At 40.5% G+C, this 17,825-nt stretch overlaps 1 protein-coding gene across 22 annotated transcripts in view; it reads left to right on the forward strand.

Annotated features, from left to right (window-relative positions):
- HERC1 (HECT and RLD domain containing E3 ubiquitin protein ligase family member 1) overlaps positions 1-17,825 on the forward strand; it is a 231,896-nt gene that overhangs the window by 203,575 nt on the left and 10,496 nt on the right. For 21 of the 22 annotated variants that reach the window (XM_059890543.1, XM_059890540.1, XM_059890541.1 and 18 more), the window contains 10 exons: positions 3,650-3,715; positions 3,890-4,015; positions 4,839-4,977; positions 6,546-6,727; positions 7,436-7,591; positions 8,311-8,433; positions 12,226-12,328; positions 13,862-14,031; positions 15,444-15,582; positions 17,502-17,671. In XM_059890543.1, coding sequence (XP_059746526.1) covers positions 3,650-3,715; positions 3,890-4,015; positions 4,839-4,977; positions 6,546-6,727; positions 7,436-7,591; positions 8,311-8,433; positions 12,226-12,328; positions 13,862-14,031; positions 15,444-15,582; positions 17,502-17,671 — 1,374 coding nt within the window. Of the gene's footprint in view, positions 1-3,649; positions 3,716-3,889; positions 4,016-4,838; positions 4,978-6,545; positions 6,728-7,435; positions 7,592-8,310; positions 8,434-9,741; positions 11,729-12,225; positions 12,329-13,861; positions 14,032-15,443; positions 15,583-17,501; positions 17,672-17,825 lie in introns of those variants that run through there. The other variant, XM_059890558.1, reaches the window with a different exon arrangement.

Below are 17,825 nucleotides of genomic sequence, written 5' to 3' on the forward strand. Positions count from 1 at the left end.
CAGTCTTTACCCCATCAGGGTCTTTTCCAATGAGTTAGCTCTTTGCATCAGGTGGCCAAAGTATTGGAGTTTCAGCTTCAACATCAGTCCTTCCAATGAACACCCAGGACTGATCTCCTTTAGGAAGGACTGGTTGGATCTTCTTGCAGTCCAAGGGACTCTCAAGAGTCTTCTCAAGAGTCCTCTCTCAAGACTCTCAAAGAGTCTTCTTTGAACTTCTCCACAGTTCAAAAGCATCAGTTCTTCAGTGCTCAGCTTTCTTTATAGTCCAACTCTCACATCCATACATGACTACTGGAAAAACCATAGCCTTGACTGAACGGATCTTTGTTGACAAAGTAATGTCTCTGCTTTTTAATATGCTGTCTAGGTTGGTCATAACTTTTCTTCCAAGGAGTAAGCATCTTTTAATTTCATGGCTGCAGTCACTATCTGCAGTGATTTTGGAGCCCCCCCAAAATAAAGTCAGCACTGTTTCCACTGTTTCCCCATCTATTTGCCATGAACTGATAGGAATGGATGCCATGATCTTAGTTTTCTAAATGTTTAAGCCAACTTTTTCACTCTCTTCTTTCACTTTCATCAAGAGGCTCTTTAGTTCTTCTTCAGTTCAGTTCAGTTCAGTCGCTTAGTCGTGTCCAACTCTTTGAGACCCCATGAACCACAGCACACCAGGTTTCCCTGTCCATCACCAACTCCCAGAGTCCACCCAAACCCATGTCCATTGAGTTGGTGATGCCATCCAGCCATCTCATCCTCTGTAGTCCCCTTCTCCTCCTGCCCTCAATCTTTCCCAGCGTCAGGGTCTTTTCCAATGAGTCAGCTCTTGGCATTAAGTGGCCAAAGTATTGGAGTTTCAGTTTCAACATCAGTCCTTCCAATGAACATCCAGGACTGATCTCCTTTAGGATGGACTGGTTGGATCTCCTTGCAGTCCAAGGGACTCTCAAGAGTCTTCTCCAACACCACAGTTCCAAAGCATCAATTCTTCGGCTCTCAGCTTTCTTTATAGTCCAACTCTCACATCCATACATGACCACAGGAAAAACCATAGCCTTGACTAGATAGACCTTTGTTGGCAAAGTAATGTCTCTGCTTTTTAATAAGCTATCTAGGTTGGTCATAACTTTCCTTCCAAGAAGTAAGCATCTTTTAGTCTCATGGCTGCAGTCACCATCTGCAGTGATTTTGGAGCCCAGAAAAATAAAGCCAGCCACTGTTTCCACTGTTTCCCCATCTATTTGCCATGAAGTGATGGGTCTGGATGCCATGATCTTAATTTTCTGAATGTTGAGCTTTAAGCCAACTTTTTCACTCCCCACTTTGACTTTCATCAAGAGGCTCTTTAGTTCTTCTTCATTTTCTGCCATAAGGGTGGTGTCATCTGCATATCTGACGTTACTGCTATTTCTCCCGGCAATCTTGATTCCAGCTTGTGCTTCCTCCAGCCCAGCGTTTCTCATGTATAAGTTAAATAAGCAGGGTGACTTTATACAGCCTTGATGTACTCCTTTTCCTATTTGGAACCAGTCTGTTGTTCCATGTCCAGTTCTAACTGTTGCTTCCTGACCTGCATACAGATTTCTCAGGAGGCAGATCACGTGGTCTGGTATTCCCATGTCTTTAAGAATTTTCCACAATTTATTGTGATCCACACAGTCAAAGCCTTTGGCATAGTCAATAAAGCAGAAACAGATTTTTTTCTGAAACTCTTGCTTTTTCGATAATCCAGCAGATGTTGGCAGTTTGATCTCTGGTTCCTCTGCCTTTTCTAAAACCAGCTTGAACATCTGGAGGTTCACAGCTCACATATTTCTGAAGCCTGACTTGGAGAATTTTGAGCATTACTTTACTAGCGTGTGAGATGAGTGGAATTGTGTGGTAGTTTGAGCATTCCTTGGCATTGCCTCTCTTTGCAATTGGAATGAAAACTGACCGTTTCCAGTCCGGTGACCACTGCTGAGTTTTCCAAATTTGCTGACATATTGGGTGCAGGACTTTCACAGCATCATCTTTTAGGATTTGAAATAGCTCAACTGGAATTCCATCACCTCCACTAGCTTTGTTGGTAGTGATACTTCCTAAGGCCCACTTGACTTCACATTCCAGGATGTCTGGCTCTAGGTCACTGATCACACCATCGTGATTATCTGGGTCATGAAGATCTTTTTTGTACAATTCTGTGTATTCTTGCCACCTCTTCTTCATATCTTCTGCTTTTGTTAGGTCCATACCATTTTTGTCCTTTATTGAGCCCATCTTTGCATGAAATGTTCCCTTGGTATCTCTAATTTTCTTGAAGAGATCTCTAGTCTTTCCCATTCTGTTGTTTTCCTCTATTTCCTTGCATTGATCGCTGAGGAATGCTTTCTTATCTCTCCTTGCTATTCCTTGGAACTCTGCATTCAAATGGGTATATCTTTCCTTTTCTCCTTTGCTTTCACTTCTCTTCTTTTCACAGCTATTTGTAAGGCCTCCCCAGACCCATTTTGCTTTTTTGCATTTCTTTTTCTTGGGGCTGGTCTTGATGCCTGTCTCCGATACAGTGTCACTAACCTCCGTCCATAGTTTATCAGGCACTCTTGTCTATCAGATCTAGGCCCTTAAATCTATTTCTCACTTCCACTGTATAATCATAGGGATTTGATTAGGTCATACCTGAATGGTCTAGTGGTTTTCCCCACTTTCTTCAATTTAAGTCTGAATTTGGCAATAAGGAGTTCATAATCTGAGCCACAGTCAGCTCCTGGTCTTGTTTTTGCTGACTGTGTAGAGCTTCTCCATCTTTGGCTGCAAAGAATATAATCAATCTGATTTTGGTGTTGGCCATCTGGTGATGTCCGTGTGTAGAGTCTTCTCTTGTGTTGTTGGAAGAGGGTGTTTGCTATGACCCGTACATTCTCTTGGCAAAACTCTATTAGTCTTTGTCCTGCTTCATTCTGTACTCCAAGGCCAAATTTGCCTGTTACTCCAGGTGTTTCTTGACTTCCTACTTTTGCATTCCAGTTCCCTATAATGAAAAGGACATCTTTTTGGGGTTTTAGTTCTAAAAGGTCTTATAGGTCTTCATAGAACCCTTCAACTTCAGCTTCTTCAGCGTTACTGGTTGGGGCATAGACTTGGATTACTGTGATATTGAATGGTTTGCCTTGGAAACGAACAGAGATCATTCTGTCATTTTTGAGATTGTATCCAAGTACTGCATTTCAGACTCTTTTGTTGACTGTGATGGCTACTCCATTTCTTCTAAGGGATTCCTACCTACAGTAGTAGATATAATGGTCATCTGAGTTAAATTCACCCATTCCAGTCCATTTTAGGGAAGTATTAACAATGCGTAAAAATCAAGTTTGTTATGATTGTAAAACTCCTCTTAATTTCTCATAATATTACCAAGTTCTTTTTTTTTTTTAAGAAGACTTAGTTAAGAACAGATGAATCTTTTGCAAAAAATTTTCTCAAAAAATGTCCTGGGAAAAAGGAGGGCTGCATTTTGGTCTTCTTTCTGCTTGTAACTGACCATGTGATCTTGGGCTTCTCTTTTTCTTTAAAAAAAATATTTATTTGATCATTTTTAAGACTTCTTAAAAAAAAAAAAAGATAATTATTGATTAGCAAAGTTGATCCTGATGTTTGCCCTGTCTTGCAGGATAATAGTAAATGGATCAATGGCATGGATGAACAAATTATGTCTTGGGCAACTTCCAGACCTGAGGTCAGTAAAGAGGACAATAACTTTATGGCGGTTCTTAGTAGATCTTCTGGTTCTAAATGTTTATGTGTTTATACCCTGGTGTCCCCCATAGAGGCTTCTACACACTTAGTAACCAGTAGATGCTTGTTTGAATGAATTAACGAATCAGATTTTGATTTGTTTGTGGTTTTCTAGGACTGGCACCTGGGAGGTAAATGTGATGTCTACTTGTGGGGTGCTGGCAGGCATGGACAGCTGGCAGAAGCTGGAAGAAATGTGATGGTACCTGCAGCAGCTCCCTCATTCTCACAGGCCCAACAGGTAACTAGGAGGGTAAAGAATTGGAGAACTGACAGTTCTGATTCCCTTGGGTTCAGTAGCTTACTTTAGGATAGTTTGTCCACTGCATAATCTATTGTGAGGAATCCAACAAAGTCATGATATAAAGCTTCTAAATAAAAGTTTTGTAGAGTTTTTATCAGACTTAAGTTTTGTTAATATTCCCAAATTTTTCTTGTTTTCAAGTATAATTAACATCATGAAGCTTTAAGCCTGCCCAGTACATATTTATAGATGTTAAGATATTGCTAATTATCAATTCTCTCTTTGGGGTCATAAGCTTGCTGGGATCTTTAGCCAGATTTCATTGATACCCGTCCCCTCTTCTAATAATTGTGGTACTAAATCTCCAAACTCTTCTTAAGGCTCCTGCTTTCACTTCCGTTCTTCTCTACCTCAGTAAGCCCCAAGATGCACTACTCTTTCTTGCAGATATCCCCTCCAGTGTCTGTTTCTTGGTGACTTCCAGCCAGTCTTTACTATTTTCCCATCACTGTTTCCTTTTTCTTCTTTTTATCTATTTTCTTCTTAAACTCTGCACAATTGACTGAAAGCTCTGTAAATAACATGTTTTAAACTGTCTTAAATCATCAAATGAGCCTCATACATCTTCTAGTTAAGTAAGCAGTTTTATAATAATCAAGGGCTTATAGGAATCCCATAGTTATGTCAACTCCTCTGCTTTAGTGAAAGGATGAAAGAACTGATAAAGGTATCCTGGGTATACATGGAATCATTTTAAATGTTTGCATGTTAAAGCTATGTAATAGAAGATAATGTATTTAATTTTGTGTTTTGATACTAGGTCATATGTGGTCAAAATTGTACCTTTGTCATCCAGGCCAATGGCACAGTGTTGGCTTGTGGGGAAGGAAGTTATGGCAGATTAGGACAAGGAAATTCAGATGACCTTCATGTGCTGACAGTCATTTCAGCCTTACAAGGTAAAATTATCCTCAGTTAAAAGCAGATCAGAAACTATGGCTTGTTTGTAGGAATGTTTGCTTATTACATTGCAACTCACCCAAACCTTTGCTAAATAAAGTCATGTAGGGTTTTCACTTATATTTATGTTCTTGTTTAGGCATGTACAACCTTAATTTACCATATTTTAAGTTGTATTATTTTATAAGTTGTCATAGCATTGCTAGAATTCAGTGATATAAATTGCTCTGTTAATACTCACTGAAGATTGTAAACAGATTCTTTAAAATTGCAAAATTGTAATTTGGTAACTATTACTGGCAGTAGTAGGGCTTCCCAGGTGGCTCAGTAGTAAAGAATCCACCTGCCCGTGCAGGAGATACAGGAGACATGGGTTCCATACCTGAGTCGGGAACATCCCCTGAAGGAAGAGATCACAACCCACTCCAGTATTCTTGCCTGGACAATTCTATGGATAGAAGAGCCTGGCGGGCTACACCCATGGGGTTGCAAAGAGTTGGATATGACTGAGCAACTGAGCACACATGCAATAGTAGCAGTAATCAGGCATGTGCTTCATTAACATTAAACATTAATTTACATAGAAATGTGCATATGTACTAAAATCTTTTAAAGGGCATCTCCAACAGAGTTCTCTGTGACTTGGAGAAAGAATATCTCTAGAAAAAGCACTGCAGGGGGCCTCTGGCTTATTTCTTAAGTTAACTTTTACTGACTCTAAAGTCAATAGACAAAATTGAGTTTTTGAAGTAAAAGCATTTAAGTAACATAAGATCATAATGAATTCTTGAATAGCTCTAAGTTCTCTTCCTTCAGATCTAAGTGTGAAGAGCACAACATTGGGGATGGGAGGGCTTGGTTCCTGTTCAGTTCTATTACATCCTGCCTCTGTTGCCTTGTATCAGCTACTAGACCTCTTTGTGATTCAGTTTCCCTAGTTGTATAAGTGGTGATGATAATATCTGCCTCATAGGCTCTGTGTGAAAAGAGAAAATGAACGATCCATGTAAAGCACTTATAGGAGTGACTAGAACATAGTCCTTAGTGACTGGAATTGCTCCTATCACCCTTCTGTTCCTTATCATCATTTTATGTTGCTGCTGCTGCTGCTGCTAAGTCGCTTCAGTCATGTCCGACTCTGTGCGACCCCATAGATGGCACCCCACCAGGCTCCGCCGTCCCTGGGATTCTCCAGGCAAGAAGACTGGAGTGGGTTGCCATTTCCTTCTCCAATGCATGAAAGTGAAAAGTGAAAGTGAAGTCGCTCAGTTGTGTCCGACTCTCAGCGACCCCATGGACTACAGCCTACCAGGCTCTTCCGTCCATGGGATTTTCCAGGCAAGAGTACTGGAGTGGGGTGCCATTGCCTTCTCCTCGTTTTATGTTACTGCTCCCAAATTTCTAGGTTATGGCTACAATTTAGATTTAAAATTAAAGATATTCTTTTTTATTTCTCTAGTACTATTGTGGTATTTTTTTTATTCTATGAAACTACTTTGTAGCAGCTTCAACAAAGAGGGAACTTTTACCACCCAGTGACTCTTGTTGCATTTCTGCTCTGTTGCAGGCTTTGTGGTGACCCAGCTGGTGACTTCCTGTGGTTCTGATGGGCACTCAATGGCCCTGACTGAAAGTGGTGAGGTCTTTAGCTGGGGAGATGGTGATTATGGCAAACTCGGCCATGGGAACAGCGACAGGCAGCGACGGCCCAGGCAGATCGAGGCCTTACAGGGAGAAGAAGTGGTGCAGGTCAGGCAGGATATGGAGAAGTTTATCTTTGAATGTAAACATACTGGGTTTAGTTCTCAAGATTGGGTAATGAAAAAACAGTAGTAAAAACATATTACCCCATCATAAAAGATCCAGTGTTTTTGGTGGTTCACAGTCATTTTTGAGTGTCTCAGGGGTTTAAATGGGTTTTGGTATTAGAATGGACTGTTTTTCCTCTACCAACTGGTTGACCTAGGCCAGGGTGCTTCAGGTCTTTGTAAAAGGTGAGGTTTAACTCCTGTCCCACAGTTCTTGATCTACTAATAAATGGAAAGCTTTGCTTTCAACCTGTCATTATTATTACAAAGGTTGAGTTTGTATACTTTTTTCTGGAAAATCAATTAGCGATCTAAAATAGTGTTGTCAAATTGCATAGTACCTTAGAGTTTACAAAAAATTTCCCCATTCATTAACTCATATAGTCTAGGTCATCTCTGCAGCTGAAGAGCAGCAACAGTTCTTCCAAGGTGTGCTGTTTATCTTGGTCTTTCTGAAGATGATGAGTAGATCAGACTTGCAGGAGCAAGAGGGCCACTTGGGTGGATAGGACATACTGGTCTTGAAGATCCTGAGTTGCCAGTGAAGTTTATTTTAAAGATTATTACTGTATTAAAAACCCAAATGACTGATTTCTTTCTTAGTGTACCCTCTTATTAACATTTTTGTTCTTGTTGGTTCTATTTGTAGATGTCTTGTGGCTTCAAACACTCAGCAGTGGTAACATCAGATGGCAAACTGTTTACCTTTGGGAATGGTGACTATGGTCGTCTGGGTCTGGGAAACACCTCTAACAAAAAACTTCCAGAGAGAGTGACTGCACTGGAGGGATATCAGATTGGACAGGCAAGGAATAAGTCAATAATATGTTCTATCTGATCATAGTTTCTTGTTTCCTCTGTGTGCACTTGGATACTATCCTTTCAGGAAGATTCGAACCACCAGTTGTACTTATCCTGATGTACATTTTGTTTGGCCTAATTGGTAATTGGTTAACAAATGAAAGTCATAATTCAGGATGTGAATATTTCACACTCCTATTCATAATACAACTTGATATGAAACCTTTAAATAATATAGTAACTCCTGTTCGGTATCCTGGAAGTAGATGGCGGAATTGCAGCATATTGGTAGCTGCTGCTCTTAAGTAATAATTGTCCATGACCTATACATGTTGAGATTCTCTCTTAATGAAAAGAGAAGATAAAATGTTATTTTCTACTATCTTTTATCTTTTATTATTCCTTAGACTGTCTGTGGTGTGAATGAGTATTTTTTAATCATATGTACTTTTTTCCTGTCTTGTGTACTGTCTAATTCAGAGTTAGCCATAGATATTTGAAAGCTTTTTCTTTGAAGAAAAGAAGGTTGTCTTTTGTTTGTGAATGATAAGAATATTTTCTTCATGACATATTTGGTTAACATATGTAAAACCCTGAAACCAATACAAATCTTCTGAAAAAAGAGCCAACATTTTCACTGAAGTGAATAAAAAGGGTCCCAGAAATGGGTATGTATTTTAGGTATTGTGATTTGCCTTACTGAGCACCCTCTTCTTTCTCCAGGTGGCTTGTGGCTTAAACCACACATTGGCGGTGTCAGCAGATGGCTCCATGGTGTGGGCTTTTGGAGATGGGGACTATGGAAAACTAGGTTTAGGAAATTCCACTGCAAAATCTTCACCTCAGGTCAGTATTGTCTTTAATCTAGGGATGCAGACACCATGGTTTTCTTCTATGTCAGTACCTCTTTTTAGTTGGAAGTAATTTACTTCTAACATTTTTGATAGTTCATAATGAAATATAGAAGCTTCCTTTGCTTATTCTTAAATTTCCATCATTCTAGACCTTATTTTCGGAGAAGGCAATGGCACCCCACTCCAGTACTCTTGCCTGGAAAATCCCATGGATAGAGGAGCCTGGTAGGCTGCAGTCCATGGGGTCATACAGAGTCGGACAAAACTGAAGCAACTTAGCAGCAGCAGCAGACCTTATTTTAAATAAGTCATTAATTACTAAACTGGATATAAAAATTCTGCAAGGACAAATATCTGTCTTTGTCATGGACTGAATAGTGTAGAACTACCTCCCATATAGAGAAGAAATAAGTATAAATATATTCCCAGGATATCTTATGAAGGGAAATGTGAACAATCTTTTGTAACTCTGCTTGTGGCTGCCATTTCAGCTTGTTATTACCACTGAATTATACAGGTGTGTGCCTTTTTAAAAGTAATAGGAAAGCCCAGTGCATAAACAATAGAGTCTTTGTTCACCTTATAGAAGGTTTCTTTGCTCTTCAGAACTCTTGTACATTCTTTTTATGTGGATTTTTCTAATATGTTTAACAAACAGCGTGATTTACAAGTATTCAATTTACATTCAACTCCAGATTTCACTCTCATATATAGTCTGTGACATCTTGATAGCTGGATTGGTAAATACTCAGCAGTAGGTACAGAAGGGAAGGACTGCCTCTCTGAAGAACATATAAAGCAGTTACTGTTACCTCTGAAAGCAGAAAAAAATCTGACTGGGAGCAGCCTGTGGCTTTACCTGGTTTTTTAGTGTTCTTTAAACAGCTATAGTACTTGAATGCAGTCTCAAAAACAACAGAATGATCTCTGTTCGTTTCCAAGGCAAACCATTCAATATCACAGTAATCCAAGTCTATGCCCCAACCAGTAATGCTGAAGAAGCTGAAGTTGAACGGTTCTATGAAGACCTACAAGACCTTTTAGAACTAACACCCAAAAAAGATGTCCTTTTCATTATAGGGGACTGGAATGCAAAAGTAGGAAGTCAAGAAACACCTGGAGTAACAGGCAAATTTGGCCTTGGAATACGGAATGAAGCAGGGCAAAGACTACTAGAGTTTTGCCAAGAAAATGCACTGGTCATAACAAACACCCTCTTCCAACAACACAAGAGAAGACTCTATACATGGACATCACCAGATGGTCAACACCTAAATCAGATTGATTATGTTCTTTGCAGCCAAAGTTGGAGAAGCTCTATACAGTCAGCAAAAACAAGACCAGGAGCTGACTGTGGCTCAGACCATGAACTCCTTATTGCCAAATTCAGACTTAAATTGAAGAAAGTGGGGAAAACCACTAGACCATTCAGGTATGACCTAAATCAAATCCCTTATGATTATACAGTGGAAGTGAGAAATAGATTTAAGGGCCTAGATCTGATACATAGAGTACCTGATGAACTATGGAATGAGGTTCATGACATTGTATAGGAGACAGGGATCAAGACCATCCCCATAGAAAAGATATGCAAAAAAGCAAAATGGCTGTCTGGGGAGGCCTTACAAATAGCTGTGAAAAGAAGAGAAGCAAAAAGCAAAGGAGAAAAGGAAAGATACAAACATCTGAATGCAGAGTTCCAAAGAAAAGCAAGAAGAGATAAGAAAGCTGCCTTCAGCGATCAATGCAAAGAAATAGAGGAAAACAACAGAATGGGAAAGACTAGGGATCTCTTCAAGAAAATCAGAGATACCAAAGGAACATTTCATGCAAAGATGGGCTCGATAAAGGACAGAAATGGTATGGACCTAACAGAAGCAGAAGATATTAAGAGATGGCAAGAATACACAGAAGAACTGTATAAAAAAGATCTTCACGACCCAGATAATCACGATGGTGTGATCACTGACCTAGAGCTGGACATCCTGGAATGTGAAGTCAAGTGGGCTTTAGAAAGCATCACTACAAACAAAGCTAGTGGAGGTGATGGAATTCCAGTTGAGCTATTCCAAATCCTAAAAGATGATGCTGTGAAAGTGCTGCACTCAATATGCCAGCAAATTTGGGAAACTCAGCAGTGGCCACAGGACTGGAAAAGTTCAGTTTTCATTCCAATCCCAAAGAAAGGCAATGCTAAAGAATGCTCAAAGTACCGCACAATTGCACTCATCTCACACGCTAGTAAAGTAATGCTCAAAATTCTCCAAGCCAGCCCTCAGCACTATGTGAACCATGAATTTCCTGATGTTCAAGCTGGTTTTAGAAAAGGCAGAGGAACCAGAAATCAAATTGCCAACATCTGCTGGATCATGGAAAAAGCAAGAGTGTTCCAGAAAAATATCTATTTCTGCTTTATTGACTATGCCAAAGCCTTTGACTGTGTGGATCACAATAAACTGGAAAATTCTGAAAGAGATGGGAATACCAGAACACCTGATCTGCCTCTTGAGAAATTTGTGTGCAGGTCAGGAAGCAACAGTTAGAACTGGACATGGAACAACAGACTGGTTCCAAATAGGAAAAGGAGTTCGTCAAGGCTGTATATTGTCACCCTGTTTATTTAACTTATATGCAGAGTACATCATGAGAAACGCTGGACTGGAAGAAACACAAGCTGGCATCAAGATTGCCGGGAGAAATATCAATAACCTCAGATACGTAGATGACACCACCCTTAAGGCAGAAAGTGAAGAGGAACTCAAAAGCCTCTTGATGAAAGTGAAAGAGGAGAGTGAAAAAGTTGGCTTAAAGCTCAACATTCAGAAAACGAAGATCATGGCATCCGGTCCCATCACTTCATGGGAAATAGATGGGGAAACAGTGGAAACAGTGTCAGACTTTATTTTTCTGGGCTCCAAAATCACTGCAGATGGTGACTGCAGCCATGAAAAAAAGATGCTTAGTCCTTGGAAGGAAAGTTATGACCAACCTAGATAGCATATTCAAAAGCAGAGACATTACTTTGCCAACAAAGGTTTGTCTAGTCAAGGCTATGGTTTTTCCTGTGGTCATGTATGGACGTGAGAGTTGGACTGTGAAGAAGGCTGAGCGCCGAAGAATTGATGCTTTTGAACTGTGGTGTTGGAGAAGGCTCTTGAGAGTCCCTTGGACTGCAAGGAGATCCAACCAGTCCATTCTGAAGGAGATCAGCCCTGGGATCTTTGGAAGGAATGATGCTAAAGCTGAAACTCCAGTACTTTGGCCACCTCATGTGAAGAGTTGACTCATTGGAAAAGACTCTGATGCTGGGAGGGATTGGGGGCGGGAGGAGAAGGGGCCGACAGAGGATGAGATGGCTGGATGGCATCACTAACTCGATGGACGTGAGTCTCAGTGAGCTCCGGGAGTTTTTGATGGACAGGGAGGCCTGGTGTGCTGCGATTCATGGGGTCGCAAAGAGTCGGACACGACTGAGCGACTGATCTAATCTGAAACAGCTATAGAGTTCTCTTTGGTTTCTCTTGTGCAGAGCAGTGTTTCCACTTCACATGGGGTGCTGGAGGATTTTAGTCAAACATCCTGTACCCCCTATAGAACTCACCCAAATTCAGGTAGTCTGCAGAGCAGTATGAGAAAATAACATTTAGGAGTGTGGATTTGACTGGAAATAGGTGGGTGAGTATTAATATTTTTCTGGAAGATAGTCCTTGAGTTTATACATACCAGTAGGCAAATTTGAGTGTTTTTCTTTTTAAAGTATGTCCCTTACCCTTTTACTTTGCAGAAAGTTGATGTCCTTTGTGGAATTGGAATAAAAAAGGTTGCTTGTGGAACTCAGTTTTCTGTTGCATTAACCAAAGATGGTCATGTGTATACCTTTGGTCAAGGTAAGGCATTTTCCAGGCATTAATTATATTGCTTATTTTGTGCACACATGTATTACAGAAATATGTGCCCTCCAGCTAGATAGAAAATGCTTAAATTGAGTCACTTCTCATTCTGGTTGATGAGTGACTGTCATTCCCCAGCTACTTTTCACCTCCTCTTACATGATGTTTGCTGTTAGGACAAACTCTCCTCCTCATTGATCACCCCCCCTTCCAGAGCCTTCATTCTTGCTAGAAGAATTCCTGCCGAAGCCTTCCCTTCCTCATCTCTGCTGCCTTTTTACCTTGCTGCCACAAAGACTGCCTTGACCACCAGAGCTCCTCTGGATCCTGCCTCACTTCCCAGCCCTTGCAGGGACTGGGGGGCTCAGGTCTTAGGAATTCACAGGATTCAGGATTCAAATCTTAAGTAAATCCAAATCCAGCCATCCATATCCCTGGAAACCTGTTCACTTTTGTAAGTCAACTTCCTGGCAAGTTGTAGTGACTGAAGGGTGTTTGAGGCAGATGTGAAGAAGAGGAAGGAATAAGCTGTGATTGAAGTTTCTAGTCTTGGAAGAATGTTGACACCACTGACAGGACAAGGGGTTGGTTTTGGGGAAAGAGACAAGGAGCTTAGTTTTAGTCATATTGAATTTGGGCCATGTACTCTAGGCTACATGTATGGAGAAGTCTGGCAAGTTACTGAGGATTTAGGTGTGAAACTCCAGAGAGATTGCTTATAGAGATGTTGGTTTGCCTAATGGATAATATTGAAGTTAAAGCCATATAAATTGGCTCTAAGAAACCCAGGGAGAGAACATGGGATAGAAGAGTAAGAGGATAAAACTCTGGAATGTGAGTAAAGGGCATGTAAGCACAGGAAGAGGACTCAGGAGATTTGGCTTTGAAAGGAGTGGAGAGAGAGAGAGGTAGCCAGTGAGCCAGGACAGTGCAGTGTCTGAGGGGCAGGAGGAGCTGAGGCCACATTATCAGAAGGTAAAGTAGAGCTCTGTGGGCTGCAGTAGGCAGTTAGGTGCTATTCATGGCTTTTGAGAGTAGTTTCAGTGCAGTGATGAGAATGGAAGTTAGGCTACAGAAGGTGGCCAAGCCAAACAGCATGTGAAACAACAGGAACTAGCCTGCACTTTGTAGAGTTTGGCAGCAAAGATAAGGCGAGAAGTTGGCTTTGAGAACAAGAAAGGTTGCATGATGTGTTTTCTTAGGCTGCAAGAACTCTAGAGCCTTTGTAACTTTTGTGCAAGTCCTCTCAAGTATGAGGATGCTAGAGGTAACCTCTTCGTTTGAAGTAAGCTAATGATTTTAGATTTAATTTCATTTATTTTTATGAATAAGGAGATTGTGACATTTTGCAAAGAAGCAGTTTTAAACTTTATCCACTCAGAATCCAGTATACCTTACCAGAAAACCCTTTTTTGCCCCAGTGAGATATATATGTCATTGCCATACCACCATAGACATTAAATGACTCATTAGAAATTAGAAAAGGACTATGGTGTACCATCCATAAATGTCCTTTTGCTATTTTTTCAGATCGCTTGATAGGCTTGCCAGAAGGGCGTGCTCGCAATCACAATCGACCACAGCAAATCCCTGTCCTGGCTGGAGTGGTCATCGAAGATGTGGCTGTTGGAGCTGAACACACACTTGCATTGGCATCAACTGGAGATGTGTATGCCTGGGGGAGCAATTCAGAAGGTCAGGTAAATATTTACTTCACTGCTGTTCTCTCATGTCTAGAAATCTGACAGAATTGTTCATTTGGCAAAGATATAAGCTAGAAACTCAGAATATCTACACAAGGCCTCAAGCACATCATCGTGCTCTACAACAGATTATTTGGAGTCCAGTTGTGCGTATCTCTCTGTTGCTTGTGCCCTAGTAAATGTATCATTGTTTAAAGAGAAATATGGCAATACAAATGTAGTTAAGGGGATTAACTCAATATATGTGTGTGTGTACACACTGAGAAGCGCCTGGCACATAGTAAATGGCCAGGTATTTGTATTTATAAGTATTTGCTACTATCATCAATAATCATCATCATTTTCACTACAGTAATAAGAGAGATTACGTACTGGAAGCATCAGTTGATCTGAAAAAATGGAAAGAATAAAACAACAATACTTTTATATTTTATGATATGACAGTGTACAAAGTATATTTGTGTTTGTTCAGGAGGTCTTGTCACTCCCATTATGCAGAGCAATAAACCGAGCCTGTAAGAGATTGACAAAAGATTCAAGAGGTTGATGTGTTCAGCCTATCCTGTGTGTGGAGTTGGGATGTACTTTGGTGGAGGAGGTCTGAGATTCCTCCTACTACAGTGGCTTTCAGCTCTACATGCAGAACCACATCCCCGTCCTCTGTAAATCTGCTTTACTTACGGCTGTCTCTAGAACCAGCAGCCCTCAAGTTCAAGGTCCAGTATTATTCATAGTAGCCTCCTTTTGGCTCTGTGGTCTCCTCATCATTATATTAACAGGTGGGGAAGCTGGTCATCACTCCGGTTGCACATTGTCTTAATGAGAAGAGAGTTGATGTGGGGACACCTTTGGAAGGTCCCTGGTGGACCTTGACATTATCCTGCCTGATGATGTTGAGGTGCTCAGCCACCAAAACACTGGGTATCCTAGTCAGGCCTGAAGAACAGAGATCTAGAGATGAGAATTTTATTCTGTGTGTATTTTTATAATTGTTTATTTACTGTTACACAGGCAATCTATGTTAAAAATCAAGAAATCAGTGTGTTTTAAGTAAAAACTCTAGGGATCATTCTGTTATATATATATATATATATATATATATATTTTTTTTTTTAACTTTCCAAGAATTTATTTCCTGTCTAGAGGTGGAAAAGATGTTTTCAGTCATTGAGACTCCTTTGCTAGATTTGGAACGGCCTTGTTGCAGGTTAATTTATAGGAGACAGTAATGAGCTATGAGGATCATTCTGATAGAGAAAATCAAATTAACTTCATTATTTTCATATTGTTGCTTGATACAGATAATAACTTATTTATGTCTGCTACCATCCAAGACAAAATTTTATCGTCTTGGCTTTCTGTCTTCCTCTTTCTAATTGAATATCTGAGTATTTGTAATTTATTCCCAGCTTGGCTTAGGTCATACCAACCACGTTCGAGAACCAACCCTGGTAACAGTTCTGCAAGGGAAAAATGTTCGGCAGATCTCAGCTGGCCGCTGCCACAGTGCTGCATGGACAGCGCCGCCTGTCCCGCCAAGAGCACCAGGTGAGGGAGGAAATAGCTGTGCCCCAGCAACCTCTCTTTCACCCCAGCTGCACTGTCTGCTTGCCAGCTTCACACTGCATCCAGGCACCATTCTGAAGCCATCAGACCTTCCCCCACACAACCAAAGCACTCTTTGTGCTACAGCACTGCAGATACTTTCAAAGCAGGCAATTCTCCTACAGACTTCATTACATAGCAGTGCCTCTCTGCTCCCCAAAAGAAGAAAACATATTACTTAGACAAGCAAATTTATAATTTTAGAACAGCAATGAAGTATTTTTTGTATGTAAAAGTGATGAATTATAGCTTTCTAAGGCATGCTGTTAATAAAGATGAAAAGCCCTGAGACCACTTGTCGAATTCTCCACCCAAGTCAGTGGTTTGAAACATGATGTTGTGTATACATTGGCACAGCAGAAAAAAAAATTGTTACCATTTTACTCCAGTGATGGGATATTTCTATCTTTTGTGTGTTTTGCTTTTAATTTATTATGAAACCTTATAGATCTACAAAACATATAAAGAAAATTAAATGCGTATCATTCCCCACAAGTGTAACCATTCCCTTAAGTATGATATTTATCATCCTATGCATTTCTTCATATTGGGCTACCTCTTTCATAAACCATCAAGTCCTCTCTGGTATCTGAGGCACTAGAATGTCCCTGAAGTGACCTTGTGCCTGAGAGCTGTTTTCCTATCCCTTTTTGGAGCCCCCTACTTCTTAGCCACAGGTCCTTGGGGAAAATTCCCCATACCGATTGTTTTCTCTTAGATACCCTTAGAGAACAAGGTAGGCCTGCCAAGTAGATTCCAAACAAGAATGTTCTAGTAGAATGAGCAGTGCTGCTAGGCCACTGACAATTTCAGGTTCTCAGGGGCTTCTTCAGCTTCCATCAGGGTTTCCCTTCCACTTTGGGACAGAGACTAGACAGCATGGTGGCTAAAGGTTCAGACTCAAAAACCACATTGCTCAGGTTGAATCTGCCACTTGGGAGCTGGGTGACCCTGAGATTCAGTTTCCTTGTCTATAAAAAAAGCATAATAATAGCACCTATTGTAAAGAACTGCAGGAGTAAATGAATCAGTTCTTATGAAGCTCTTAGAACAGTGTCAGGCACATAGAAGTAGTCAGTAAATGTTTGTTTAGTTGCTAAGTCATGTGACTCTTTGCAACCCCCATGGACAGAGGGGGTCCATGTTAGCTTTAACTAATAGGAAAATACCTCTGAGAACTGAGGTGTACAAATGATTATTTGCAGGAAACTCGAATAAGTTGAGTATCTCATTCTTAGAGTTTTGTGCATTTCTGTAAGAGGATACCCATGGATACAGTCCTTGTAGTCTTTGCTTCTACAGAGCTTATTCTTTAGTATAAAACCTCCATGAATCATGGACTCATATCTTTCATTCTGTCATGTTAACTTTCTGTCAGAGCCCTAGTAAGTGTGGGAGGGGGTTCTGCTGAGTTGCCCATTTCCATTTTCCAGAACTTCCTCTCTGGTCCTGGTCCACACCTTGTGTTATTATGAAGATGTCAAGAATGAAATGTTATTGAATGTGAAAGAATGAATTTGGGTTTTTTGTTTTGTTTTGGGTTTGTATGTGTGTGTGTGAAGAAACTAAGTCCATAGGTAAATGGGAAAGTAAATTAAAGGAGAAAAAAGTAAGTTTCCATCATGATAAATAAAAAAGATGTTTTACAAACCAACACTAGTGCATCAAAAATTTAAGATGAATTGATGGATAGAGGAATTGATAAGTGATAAAGTATACATAGCAAAATATTAATTATAAGTGGTGGGAATGGGTGTTCCATTATATACTTGCAACTTCTGTATGTGTTTGAAATTTTTCAAAATGCTAAAAATGAAAACATTGCATTTTCCTTTACAATTGTGCATTTGTGTTCTGGGCAGGTGTGTCAGTGCCTCTGCAGCTGGGCCTGCCCGATACAGTGCCCCCCCAGTACGGGGCTCTGAGGGAGGTGAGCATTCACACTGCGAGGGCCAGGCTCCGGCTGCTTTACCATTTCTCTGACCTCATGTACTCATCCTGGAGGCTGCTGAACCTCAGCCCCAACAACCAGGTAACGCGCTGGCTTAGGAAGCAGGGCCTGTGCTGTGCTCACCACATCCCTGGGCCTTTTTTTCAGCCTTCAGATACTTCCTCCATGGCTAATGCTTTTAGCACCCAGGAGATCTAGAAAAGGCAACAATTCTGTTCTTATTTTATTGCTGGAT

This window comes from Bos taurus, chromosome 10 (genome assembly GCF_002263795.3).
Source record: "Bos taurus isolate L1 Dominette 01449 registration number 42190680 breed Hereford chromosome 10, ARS-UCD2.0, whole genome shotgun sequence".
NCBI classification, from domain to species: Eukaryota; Metazoa; Chordata; class Mammalia; order Artiodactyla; family Bovidae; genus Bos; species Bos taurus.